The sequence below is a fragment of the Onychostoma macrolepis genome, chromosome 22, assembly GCF_012432095.1.
Source record: "Onychostoma macrolepis isolate SWU-2019 chromosome 22, ASM1243209v1, whole genome shotgun sequence".
Lineage (NCBI taxonomy): Eukaryota > Metazoa > Chordata > Actinopteri > Cypriniformes > Cyprinidae > Onychostoma > Onychostoma macrolepis.
This window is the reverse complement of record NC_081176.1, coordinates 15,692,339-15,706,627: the sequence shown is the minus strand read 5'-3', so window position 1 is coordinate 15,706,627 and position 14,289 is coordinate 15,692,339. Positions and strand designations below refer to the sequence as shown.

The 14,289-nt window shown below is 29.6% G+C and overlaps 1 protein-coding gene across 6 annotated transcripts in view; it reads left to right on the top strand.

Moving 5' to 3' along the window:
* Positions 1-1,812: 1,812 nt before the first annotated feature.
* Positions 1,813-14,289, top strand: part of adarb1a (adenosine deaminase RNA specific B1a) — a 26,955-nt gene continuing 14,478 nt past the window's right edge. The window contains exons 1-3 of one of the 6 annotated variants that reach the window (XM_058759762.1): positions 1,813-1,923; positions 2,131-2,169; positions 10,525-10,575. Coding sequence is in view for 1 of the 6 variants with exons in the window: in XM_058759760.1 (XP_058615743.1) it covers positions 12,230-12,329 (100 nt within the window). In the remaining 5 variants the exon portion in view is untranslated. Of the gene's footprint in view, positions 1,924-1,952; positions 2,170-7,669; positions 7,705-8,376; positions 9,713-10,524; positions 10,576-11,663; positions 12,330-14,289 lie in introns of those variants that run through there. The other 5 variants (XM_058759763.1, XM_058759761.1, XM_058759765.1 and 2 more) reach the window with 5 other exon arrangements.

Below are 14,289 nucleotides of genomic sequence, written 5' to 3'. Positions count from 1 at the left end.
TTAATTCCTTATTCAAATAATTGTTAAATGTATAAATAATATATAAAGTTACAAAAACATCACACACCTGGTAGATAGTAGCTTGTTAATTTTATTTTGTGTTTCTATTAATTACTGTGGCTTTTTTTTATGAACCTGCAGTCATTACAATATTTATTCATTTTTAGACATTTAAAGAGAGTGCTTTATAATACTCAATTTAGCTTCTAACACATGAAAAAGCTTCAGATTATATATTAAAAATATAACGTAAAAAGGTAAGTGTTGTATAATGTACTATAGCTAGATTCAAATGAATTCTGAGTACAACTGATTAAGGTGAATTATGAATCTTGATGAGTACATTAATGAATCTCTCAAAATCTGCCAAAAACATGATGGGCAATAATGTACACCCAAATCAAAAGGAAGACTTTAGATATATGAACAGGGAATATGATTTTATTTTCTCGTTGTGACATAATTTTTTTATGACAACTAAGCACAGTTTCCTAATTCTCCCACTATGTTAGCAATGTTAGTATTAATTGATTTACAGTATTTTTTACAGTTATACGAAAAAATACTGTATGATTAGTGAGTGTCTTAATGGCACATCACACAAGCTTAATTTTCATTTTGGTCTCAAATTCTTGCAGCGTTTCTAAAATAAAATTTGGCTGTTATATAAAGCAATATGCGTCAGTAGATGGAGGCGGCCGCTGCTCGCGTGCCCGCGCGCGCTCTGATTCCTCCTCGACTCCTCTTCATCCTTCAGCGGGTCAGACTCGCACCCCAATCCCCCTCAGAAGAGTGAGTCACACACACACACACACACACACACACACGCGCACACACACACACGACAAGCCTTCATTCATTATTCTCAATTGTATGCATTTTTTTTATATAAAAATATTTATCTATAAAGTTCTATATTTTTATTTAAATGTAAAATAATATTTGTTTGTTTGTTTGTTTGCTTATTTATTTGTTTGTTTACGCACATTTGGATTCAAATACAAAATAATCCAGCGACGGTTAAGCGCATCTAACGATAATGATAATAATAATAATCCAGCAAGTGCCATCCATAAATACTAAAAAAGAAAAAAAAAATTAAAATCCAATTTTGCATAAAAGTAGCCTATATAATGTGTGTCACGGTGAAAATTGCGTCTGGTGTTACTTTTGGTTTGTCAGTCACACTAACTAATTATATAAATAAATAAATATTTTATTTATAATACATATTTTATATATAAATAACTAAACATTCGAATAAATAAATAAATAGCCTAAATAAATAAATAAATACAAATATTAAAATATATTTAAATAAAATATTATTTTATATACAAATACAAAAATGTGTATGTATACATTCTGCTATTTTTACGTGTATATAATATATAAGTGTAGCTATATAAAATATATCACTTTCTTTAAAAAAAAAAAAAAAAAAAAAAAAGGAAGAAGAAGCCAAAAAATTAAAAGAGACGATAAAATATGTCGGTAATGATTCAGCTTGACTTCTTAAAAACTGGTATCCATCTATCTATCTATCTATCTATCTATCTATCTATCTATCTATCTATCTATCTATCTATATATATATATATATATATATATATATATATATAAAGACTGTTTAGAATAGATTGTAAGATTACAATCTATTCTAAACAGTTTTTTCTGATGTTGTAAGATTACAATCTATTCTAAACAGTCTTTTTTCTGATGTTGTAAGATTACAATCTATTCTAAACAGTCTTTTTTTCTGATGTTCAGGTTGTAGTTTTATTTCTCCTATAAATGAAACCATACGACCGTCTCTCTGACCAATCAGCGCTAGAATTTTGCCTGTCGAGCTCTGATGCACCAATCAAACGGCAGAGAGTGGAAGAGCCCGCCCACTCGCTGGCCAATCAGGTGTCCGGATCGGTTAGTACTCCTTTACATCACTGTATTCGTCTCTCAGATGCAAACGCGCATAATTAAATGACTCGCAGTGAGATATGCAGTGATGCTCCGCGTGCCTTAATTCAACGCGTGTCGAGGAAAACTGCACGCCCTAACATATTCATTTATCTTTTATTTGGCATTTACCTTTGATTTCGTGTTGTTCACTGGACGCTTTGTGTTCACCAGGATTCATCTCAGCCCAGGATATCAGCCCAACATCACACTGTGAGTAATATTAATATTTATTCACGGACACAATTATATATGCGGTGCTTTAAATGTACATTATCGTGTGTTTTACCAGTACTACAAGATCCATGTATCAAATAAATAATGATGAATATTAATTAATGGTCCGTTATCCACAGTTCAGCATCCATTGGTCCACGAGCTTCAGATTTGACTTATGGTCATATAGCCTACAGATACTGATGTGGTTGATTATGTTTTGTGTTATTCAAATTACTAACCAGACAAACTGACTTGCAACCAAATGTATGTTGGACCAGCACTGACTGATGAGTTTTTGGACCACCAAGTCAAAGGAGCATCTGTCCCAACTGCTTTTGTCTTTCATGAGGGCCAGCAGTTGGTTTCTGTGCACTGTTATGGACATGTTTTTTTTGTTTGTTTGTTTGTTTTTTACACATATATCTGAGATTATACATGCTGATTGTTTAAGTTATGGTGCGTAGATAGTGCATTTAAAAAAAAAAAAATAAAAAAAAAATAATAGACATATAACAATATGATATTAATTTGGTAACACTTTATTTTAAGGAGTCTTTGTTACACGTTACATGTACTTACTATTATAATAACAATTAATTATACATAATTACATGCAAGTAACCCTAATCCTAACCCTAACCATATAGTAAGTACATGTAGTTAATTAATATTACTCAGTACTTAAATGTATAATTACACTGTAACAAGGACACCTTAAAATAAAGTGTAACCATTCATTTAAAACCCCAAACCTTTTTGTTGTCTAAGAAGGTTATTGGTTGATATTCATAATCAAAGTTTTTAGTTTTATTTTATTATTTGTAATTTTGTAATTTAATATATATATATATATATATATATATAAAACTATAAAATTTTATATATATAATGCAATTTTAATATATATATATATATATATATTATTTTCATATTTACATATAAAACATACAGATAAAAATTACATACATTTTGATTAAATGAACAAACAACATATATGTAAAAAAACTATTACATTTTACATATATAATGCCATTTTTATTATATATATATATATATATATATATATATATAAAATATTTTATTACTTTTTATATTATATATTATTTTCATATTTACATATAAAACATACATATAAAAATTACATACATTTTGATTAAATGAAAAAATAAAGACATAATATAATATTACGTATAACAGCATATAATATAGGGGCACATAAATCCACATTAATTTAAGGACGCCAGTTGTGATCAATATAAATATTCTTTGAACTAAGTCTCTGTCGCTTTTCTATACTGACGCTGAAAGCGGAATCCTTTTGTTTGGATTCCAGTCATAGTTTGTTTAAGGAAAAACAATCTAAAACACTTGCCCGGGCGAGTATGAGTTCTGCAAGTAAAGAAATGAGGTGCGCAAAGACATGGAATTCAGCCTGGTTTGATTAAAATGAAAGAAAAAACTAAATACATAAAAGTCAAGCAGAATACAGAGATCAGAGCATTTTAAGGTTTTATTAATATTTTAGAATGGGTTCCTTTCAGTGTTTAGTTTGACATTCAGTCTTAGCACATATAAGCCAGAGATCAGGCAGTTTGCCAAACCTTGATCTTTCATAAGAGCTCTTTAACAGAAATTGCATTTGGTTAGATGATCTTACTGAATTGCTGAGCAGAAGCCCGTTTTACATCAAACAGTTTAGAATTAGAATGGGACTATACTAAAGTTCTCTATTTCCATATCGCAAATTGCACTTAATCCGCATTAATATCATGTTGTGTAAATCAACCACAGTCTCCGTAGATTAGGAGCGCAATAGTAGCCATACCCAGTGCAAAATCAGCATTTTTATTTTGCAAAATGATAAAAAAGAGAGTATTTTTTTTATTTATTTAATATAACATTATTAGATATTTAATATGTAATATTTTCTATTTTGTTATGTATATTTTCACTTTAAATAAGTAAGTAAATAAATAAACATTTTTATTCATAATTATTTATTATTTAATGCTGTCCTGATATTAACATATTTAACGATCTCTACTGTTCAACACTTTCCATCTTCGCATCAGGTTTTTGTTTTTGTCTTGGTTGTTGGTTTCCTCTTCCTGGTTCATTCCACCTGTTTGTCATGTGTTTGCTGCTCTCTTATGCTGGAATCTAACCATGAGCTTATTGGTGAGTGTGCTGTGGTTGTTTTTTATTATGTATTTTCAAATCCAATTCATATTATTTTTAAATTAATCTTAGTATATACATACATATATCTCAGTCTGCATTTGCCAAAAGTACATTCGGCATTTGCTTCTTAATCAGATTTGGAGAAATGTAGCATTATATCACTTGCTCACCAGTGGATCCTCTGCAGTGAATGGGTGCCGTCAGAATGAGAGTCCAAACAGCTGATAAAAACATCACAATAATCCACAAGCAATCCAAACGACCGCTCTAGTTCGTCAATTAATGTTTTGTGAAGTTAAAAGCTGCGTGTTTATAAGAAACAAATCCATCGTTTTACTTTTTAAAGTCCATAATCAATGATAACTTAAAAGTTCATCCGCTTATGTTTTCTCACATCAAAATCCACTGACACATTTGTTTAAAACAGTTTTGGGCTGTTTTCACTTGTAAACAGTGCTGGATCTGTACATATTTCTCTCCTGATTCAGAAGAGATTACTTTTTCACTGGAAAGAAATATTATGGATGGGAGACTCTATCCATATTATTAATATTAAGTAACGGTTTGAAGATAAAAACATCTGAATGATTTATTTGTTTCTCACAACCAGTTTTTTTTTTTTTCACTTCACAAGGTGTTAATTGATGGACTGGAGTGGTGTGGATTACTTGTAGATTATTGTGATGTTTTTATCAGTTGTTTGGACTCTCATTCTGACGGCACCCATTCACTGCAATGGATCCATTGCTGAGCAAGTGATGTAATGCAACAGTAAATATCTCCAAATTGGTTCCCATAAGGAAACAAACTGAATTCAAGCTGATCTTGCATGGCCTGAGAGTGAATCTTCATTTTTGGGTCAACTATTCCTAGATCATTGGCTGATGCTTGTGGTTGATTTATCGCATTGAAAACAGGTTAAGCACATTGCATTGTGGGATACACTGTACCATGCAGTGCGCTCTAGAAGTATACTGTACTTTTTAGTGAATACAGTAATGAAAACGGTGCAAAATGTGATGTAGTTCCAGCATCTAATTAAACAAACCATGACCCTTTGGTTAATAACTGAAGCTAATTAATCAACCAGAAGCAGATGATCTGAATAACATCAACATAAAACACAGCGCTACAGCAGGTGGACGTTTAGCGTGAGTCTGTGTTTTTAAGTGACTCTTCTCTTCATGATGAGTTGGATTTATAGTTCCCCTCTTTTTTTTGGAGTCACGAGCCAGCTGTTAGCAAAGACAAATGAAGCGCCTCTAGCTGAATCATCAGGTCACGAAGCATGAATCATCGTTTTTTGCCTCATGGGTTGCGTGAGAGGCACTCTTTCTGTATTTTATACTGTTGTAGTTTATATTTTCTGTCAAAAACACTAAAAGTGTTAGTCTTTAGGTTTCTTGTACTGAAAAAGTCAAACTTTATGTGGAAGATTTCAAATTTTGAGCAACTGTCGCTGAGGGGGATGAGAATGCTAATGCTAATGCTAACAGACAGCTTTCTTTGGTCATTATAGAGGCTGTACAAGTAATCTGACAAGTTTTCTCTAATCTTGAATTGTAGAAAATAGTAGTTTTGGTTTTGTTGTTCAAGCATGACAAACTGTCTCCATTGAAGCAGTGATATTTATTGAGTGCTTACCAAGAGAGATTAAGATTTAATCCATTGCTCTAATGATCTTCTGTCAGGCGACTCCATCTGTACAGCAAATAAATGAGGTTTATGAAAGAAGAGGGTTGAGTAAAGACGGATTACAGAAGATTTGACCGTTTAGTTTATCTACGATGTGGGAAACTGGAAATGCATCTTTCTAGGTCTAGTTCTGTGAAGCTGCTATTTAATTAAGACTAATGTAGCCTATATATGTGTATTGACATAAACTGGTAACTATGTGTATTTAGGGGGTATTAATATCTTTTTCATTGTGAGATTGATATTGTGTGCATTTCTTTGACAACTGACGAATAAGACTCATTTGCGGCTAACACAGCGAAACATTAGTTCGTACCCCTTTCAGATACGAGCCCATTAGATTTGTAGGGACTCGGTGAAATGATTCAACGGGAACATTTTAATTTGATTTCTCTAGAGTAGGTCAAACCACTTTTTTGACATTTCTTTTCAAGCTTGTGTTCCCCGGATTATAATAAGGATGTGCAAAAATGTGGTTTGCCTGCACAACTGGTTGAATAATGGATCTTTATAGAAGCCCTGTTTAATTAAGACTTAAAAAAAAAAAAAAAAAAAAAAAAATATATATATATATATATATTAAATATTATTCAAATTAAATTATTATTATTATTATATTTGTATGTTTTATAAAAGTGCACTACTTTTTAGCACTATAAGATTTTTTATCTTTAATACTTTTTATTTAAAACATTACTATAATTTAAATTATTATTATATTCCTCTTTTTGTATTTTATAATAATTTAAATTAATTAATTTTATTTAAATAGAAGAAATTCATATCCGTTTAACATCGCAGTGTGCGTGCAGATGTGTACATTCAACTGCCAATATTTAATTTTCCAATAATATGTTTTCACAGTCAGCCCTGTGATTTCATTTGACGTGCCTCTTGATGTTACATTTTAATTCGGAAACAAAAACAGCTTTTGTTTAATTAGACGTAGTTTTTAGCAGCTTGTTTTCATCTCGTAAATGGGGCTTTGTGTGTTTTGCGCAGTTAAATTGCACAGTCGAACTGCAGGATACTGCTGTGTTTATTTTTAGCTTTAATTGTGAATGTTAAACAAAAGGCAGCCGTACACAACCTGCGAAGATTACACGGGGAATCGTTAAAAATATATTATTTGCATGTTTGCCGTGCCGAGTCATAAATGATGTTTGCTGGGAAGGTTTCCTCCTGTGGGCTTTGCAACCAAGACTCATTTTAGTGTTTTGTTTTGTTGTTGTAAATGTATGGCAACAGTTAATAACCTCATATCCTTTGAAAACATATTAATTCAGAGTCATTTGTCTAGGTATTTTGACTTTTGGCTGGCTCGGATACAAGCACTTACATGCTAAATGTATGCAGATTGAGACTGAAGGTCTTGTCTTATGAGCTCGATTATTTAAAGAATTAACCAAGGATGTTGACATAATGAGAAAACATTAAGGGTCTCTGGTAATGCATTTTAATATTTCAACAGGGCCCTGCCTCCAGTACAGCAGTTTGTGTGTGTGTGTGTGTGTGTGTGTGTGTGTGTGAGAGAGAAAGAGTTATAGTTTCATTGTGTTGTAATGGTGGTTTAATTTTAATGTATGTAATATTCTATCACTATTTTTTCCCATTGTAGGTGAAATGGCGGTCTATAAGTGCAAGACTCAAAAGGAAAGTTTCATTAGTCCAGTCATTTTATACATGAGCTAGTATTTTTTTTCATATGATTGCAGCTTGCATTTATTTATTTTTAGTTTATTTAACTTATATTTTAAATTTTTGTATTTAAATTTAATTTATTTTTAACATTATACTTTTATTGTGATATTATATATATTACTACGATAAAGTCTAATGTTAAAAATAAATTTAATTTAAATATAAAATTTGTATTTTATTTTATAAACACTTTATTTATTTTATTTTATTTCATTACTGTTTCATAAGAGGCTGGTGGCTGTTTATTAATAGTGCTAAAACTCACTTAAACATTTAGCTTTTATTTTAATTTTATTTTATTTAAATGTATTATATTTATCCTGCACTTTAATTTAATTTTAATTTGTATTATTGCATCACTTTGAAATACTTTTTATTTTAATGATTTATTTTAATTTGTATTCTTCTTGTATTATTTTTAGATTTTAATTAAAATTAATTTACTTTAATTTGGTATTATTATTATTATTATTATTAATAATAATATTTATTAGTTAATTTATTTTTAATTATTATTATTATTTTTTATTGTTGAATAAGAGACCAGTAGCTGTTTATTAACTGCTTAAACATTTAGCTTTTATCAACGAAATTCAGCACAATTCGGCAGGCGGTATTCAGTCAATGATAATGTCATGTCGGGGCTTGTATTTGTGTTCACACATGTGGGCTCTTTTCACAGCAGGTGCTGGTTTATTGTGTGTGAGTTTTAACTTATCTCTGAGCTCAGCGAGGAAATCTTCCTTCAAGATGTTTGCTAGCATAATTTTTCCTCCTAATATGGTGTTAAAGTAACTTAATAGTCTTACTTTAATTGTCTCTTTTCCACATCTAGTTTTCTCTAATAGCAGTTTGTGTTGGCTGTGAGACATTTTTGTTTTTTATATATATCAGTGTTCAGATGTTCTTATTTTAGGTCAAAGTGTGTTTTTGTAACTTAAGCGTGTTTTTAACTTGCGTGTGAAAGAGAACTTTTAGTACTCACGTGCGCGTGACAGCTGCTCTCGAGCTTCGGATGTGTGCGTCCAGAAAAACGTATATCAGAAATTTAAACTGATATGGCTTTAAAATGCGTGATTTCAGTGCGATATACAAGATAATCAAAATAAAATTGCACAGCCCTGTTCTGGGAAAGAGGGCGGGAGGCAGCAGCTCATTTGCATTTAAAGAGAAATGGACTAAAACAGCCTGTTTCTGCTTCCACTCAAAATAGGCATTTTCAAAATGATATAATAAAGTATCTGTGTGGTATTTTGAGCTGAAACTTCACAAACACATTCTGGGGACACCTGGGCCCGTATTCATGAAAAATCTTCGTGCTAAGAGTTGCTCCTAGTAACAAAATTCTAAGAAAATTCGTAGAAATGTGGGTGTTTCCTCTTACAATTAAAGAACGGGGTCAGATAAGATAAACTAAAATAAACGTTTTTGTCTTTCCCTCTCTCAGAGTTGCTCTCAGATTGGAATCACTTTTAAGTTAAGACTCCTAGTTAGAAAGTTTTAAGCTAAATTAGGAGCTCTCTAAAAGGATTCTTAGAATCTTTAAGAATATGAGCCCTGAGATTTATAATACATCTTGTAAAAAGGGGCATAATAGGTGCCCTTTAAAGTTTATTGACTGAAGTATGTCAAATTTATTCATGTTGAAAGCAAAATGCAGCCTGATGCAATTAAAATGAGGAGCGGAATTTTTAACCAATAAGATTTTGCGGTGGGCGGGGCTTCATCGTGTGACGCGACAAACATGGAAAGAGTTCTTTTTTTATTATTTTAATATGTATATAAAGAAAAGTAAGAGTTCGGTATCGTGTGGTAAATTTTGTCATACAGAATGCAAAGGCACAATGTTTATGATGATATTTTGTTTTCTTTAGGTGTATCTGTTTATTTGTGTATCTGTTTCATCGTTAAATAGTCCGCATCGCAGCTCTACGAATGTTCTGACTGATTTGACACGAGTGTAAGTTGGCGGGAAGTTCACCTGAGTTTACACTGAGTTTACAGCGCCGTCTTCTGGCAGCTTTTAGCTACTGCGTGCAAGGAGCAGAAATGTTGTTTGATCAACACATAAACTACATCTTAAATTTGCTCCTGAATTTGATTTGTTTCCATGTTTCATATTCCTTCAAGTTTTTATTTTTACATGATTTCTTAATTAAATGTATAATTAATTAATGCAAAATATGGGAATAAACTACAATACCACATCTGATGTTTTATTTTAGTTAATTTTCATATTTTGTATTACTTGATTATTTAGATTTTTTTAACATTTGTTTTTTCCATTGTTTATAAATTTAATACATAAATAGGATCATTATTAAGTAAAGGAATGGAAAATATGTGATAAAACTAAAATATAAAAATGTGATGTTTTACGTTAGTTTATTTACCTATTTTGTATTACTTATTATCTTTATTATTTTCATTTTTAAAATATTTGTTGTTTTTTATAATTTATCAATTAAATGCTTAAATGGGATAATATAAATAAGAGAATGCAATTGGGAATAAGCTAAAATAATTAAATGTGATTACTTAAATGTTTATTATTATTATTATTATATAACTTATATAAATAATGTTTTATTATATTCATTTAGTTTTAGTAATTTTCTTTTTTGTTCTTATAATTATTTATTTTATTGATTAATTGCAGGTTTGGTCCTTTATAAGATCTGTCATTGACAGTGAAGATGTTTAACAGCTGACTGATCTGATTGTCTTGTGTCTGCTGTAAATATGAAAATGCTCTCTATTCTTTTGTTACAGATCTCAACTCTCGCTGTAAGGCTTGTGAAGAAAAGGAGGCTAAACATACAGGTGGGTTTCACATATATAGCTTCATTTGCAAGTGTATAGTAATCTGCTGCTCTGATAAGCATTTGTTGGCGAGTTGGGTGATGGTACAGTAATTGTGGTGTGGTTATATTGATTATGTCCACCAGAGGGAGGCAGAGGTTTGCTAGTCACAGTTTGAATGTACTCTGACTTCACCTCTTGCTCTCCTTTTGCCTCAAAATGTATCTGTGGGTGGAGTTTTTAATGTGCTTTGTTTACATGTACACAACAGAAACTGAATTAAGTAACCATAATTGCAAGGACCTTCGGAATTTAGTATAAGAACACTTTTTTTGTGTTTAAGTTTTTAGGAGTGAATTATGGGACTGAAGCCATGTGTGATTGTGAAGTGAAGTGTGTGTGTGTGTGTGTGTGTGTGTGTGTGTGTGTGTGTGTGTGTGTGAAAAAGGAGGTCACTACGTACTGCCTAATTAAAACGTTAATAACTTATTCACTCAAATATAATTTTTGGTCACATACAACGTTTTGTAACTTTATATAAAAGTTTATTTTTTGTCATAAAATGAATCAATTCAATACATTTTAGTTGAATTAAAATGATTTAAAATTTGTTAATTAATTTAAAATGTGTTAAAATTAAATATTTATTTACATTTTAATTTAACAAAATTATTTAAACTTAAACATTAAATACATTTCTTTTGAATGTGTTTAATGTTAATTTAAGTTTATTTAATTGATCAAATTCATTTTTATTAATTTGATAATAAATTTAATTAAAATAAATGCAATTGTAATTTAATTAAAATGTAAATAATTAAATATTTACATTTTGATTTAATAAAATAGTTCATTTAAGTTCATTTAAAATGCATTTAATTTTAATGAATGTATTTCTATTGAATTTATATAATAAATTAATAAAAATATTGAATTCAAAATATATATTCTATTTATATTGTAATATATTTAAACTTTAATTTAATTAATGCCATTTTAAATTAATTTTGTTTATTTAATTTTATTTCAATGATTATTTGAATTTATTTAAATAATTTTATTTAAATAGATTTTAAAAAGTTACTAATAAGAAGAATTGGTGAACAACAAGCTACATGTTGATATGTAAGTTAAATTAAGTTAAATTAAATACAATTCTTAAGTATTTTAAATTAAATTGAACTCATTTTCTTTCAACTGAATAAATAAAGGTAACTATTAGTAACAAGAATAGTGTTTAGTTGCATGTTGATACGATGGTGTTCTAAATATTTATTTTTTAATGTTAGTATATATTAATATTTATTTAAAAAGAAATTAAAATTGAATTTAATATTTAATCTTACTTTGAGAATTTTAATTGATTTAAATGTAGTAAAAAGGTGACTGTTAATAATAAGAAGTGGAAAACAATAGGTATTAGTGTGTTGATAACTGTGAGTTAAATGATGTTCTGTATAAGCATTTGACTAAAGAAAAAGCCGAAGCTGATTTCAGGCGTGTGAAACGACAGTAACATGAGGGAGTGAGCAGCAGAGTTCACAGCAGGTTACATCCCACCGTCAGCCCTCCCTCTCCACAGCCCTCCTCCCTCTCGTTCCCTCCGTCTCACCCTCACTCCTGTCGAAGTTGACTTCAGAGACAGAGATCGTGTTTACGGTGAGCGTGCGGCGGTATGGCTCAGAGTCAGAGCTGCTCTCAAAGCATGGGCGCGTATTACTGCCTCGTTCGCAGGAGGTTCAAGAGAAGACGCAAAAAACGATCCGAACGCAAAGGTAAACAGTTTTTCTTTCCACATTAAATCTAAATCACTTTGAGTCGCTCTGGATCAAAGTTCTTACATAAACGTTTGTGTAAACGTTTAATTGTAAACATGTAATCGCAAATGTTTGTTTATGTAAACGTTTGCCTTTTGTTTGACACTTGCTTTTCTAATTTTGATTTGTTTGTTTAATTGTTTGAACTATATAAAATTGGAATCTCCAAAAAAAAAAAAACAACAACTCTAAATCTTTTGACTTTTTGAGTAGATTTTCTTAAATTTAGTTATTCTTTTGTTAATAATGCACAGCAAACATAACATATGTAAATATTTATTTACATTTTAATTTAACAAAATTATATTCAATTTAAAAATTTTATGTTAATTTTAATATATTTAATTGTATTTAATGAAAAGAAATTTGATTCATTTTTTAATTAATTTTATAATAAAATTAGTAAAAATGCAGTTTTCAATTTGATTGAAAATGTTTATTATTTCCTTTGATTTAAAAATATATATTTCATGTAAATGTATTTAATTGAATTTATTTAATAATTTATAATAAATTAATAAACAAATAATTTAATTGAATTAATAAATATTTATTTACACTTTAGTACTTATAATACAAGTTGTAATTCATTTTATTCAGTTTAGTTAATAATGCCATTTTAAATATATTTTATTTATATTTACTATTAATTTGAATTTAAATTAATTTTGTTATTGAAAATGATTAATAATAATATAGATTGGTCTTCAATTGCATGTTGATAATGTTAGGTAAATGGTGTTATAAAATATAAAAATTTAATTTAATTTAAATTCATTAACATTAAATTCATTAATACAATTTTATATTATAGATTTTTAATACTTTTTAATAAAATGAATTATAAATTAAATTAAAAATGCCTATTATTTATTTACTTATTTAAATAAAAGCTCTTTAATAATCTAATGGAATGAAAAATTGGAAATTCTAAGCTGTTGTTGCTGTCAGTGACAATATGGCGTCTCAGACTGGCATTGCTGCCCTCTTACATACTGTACTAGTTCTTACGTTATTTCTATCAGCCGTTATTTTGGTGTACAACTCGAGGTTCGTAAAGGCTCGTCCTGTTTCTCTCTCTCTTTGAGTGTGTGGTGTCGGTGCTGAAGGCAGCAGATAGCAGGTTCAATTCAGAGAGCTCCTCAAGTGTGAAGTTTAATCCGTCTCATTAGAACGGCCACTTCACGCCGCTAATCTCTCACCATGGTTACGCCGCCAATCCAGTCCAGCAACGACGAGCAATTGAGGTAGTGTTCGGATAACAGATTTTATCATTCACTTGTTTAGTGAACAGATAACCTTTTAATTCCCCGTCAGTTCAGCAGATTCGTGATGCTCTGATGGACGCACGGCTTCCCTGCTCATTTGTAGCTCACAGTCTCTTAAGATTCCTGGATGGAGGAGATCTTGATAAGCAACTGTTTAAATATAACACAAACCTTCCCTCTTGGTATGATATTGCTCTGTGGTTGAGTAATTCATTTTGCAGCTTTCTAGTTGATAAAGTGTCATTAAGCAGTATAAATAATAATAATAAATGCACATATAATAATATAAGAAGATATAATAATATAATTATAAATATAAAAATAACAATTATATATTTGACTATTATTAAATATTAATATTTATTGTTAGTATTTTATTAATGTTTATAATAATATTAAAATATACTTTTATATTATTATATTTACATTATTTATCTTATTTATTTAATTTTTTATTTTAGATTGATTCCTTTAAACAACCTTAACAATTCTGTTAATGATTCATTTAGTAGAAAACAAAGCCTGTTTATGACAAAATATGGGAATTTCATATTTCAGTAATAACTTCTTAGTTTATTAGATTTTTCTTTGTTCTAATCTAATTGATAAGTGTAATGATAATTTTTGCAAAAGAAATTCATATTTATTGT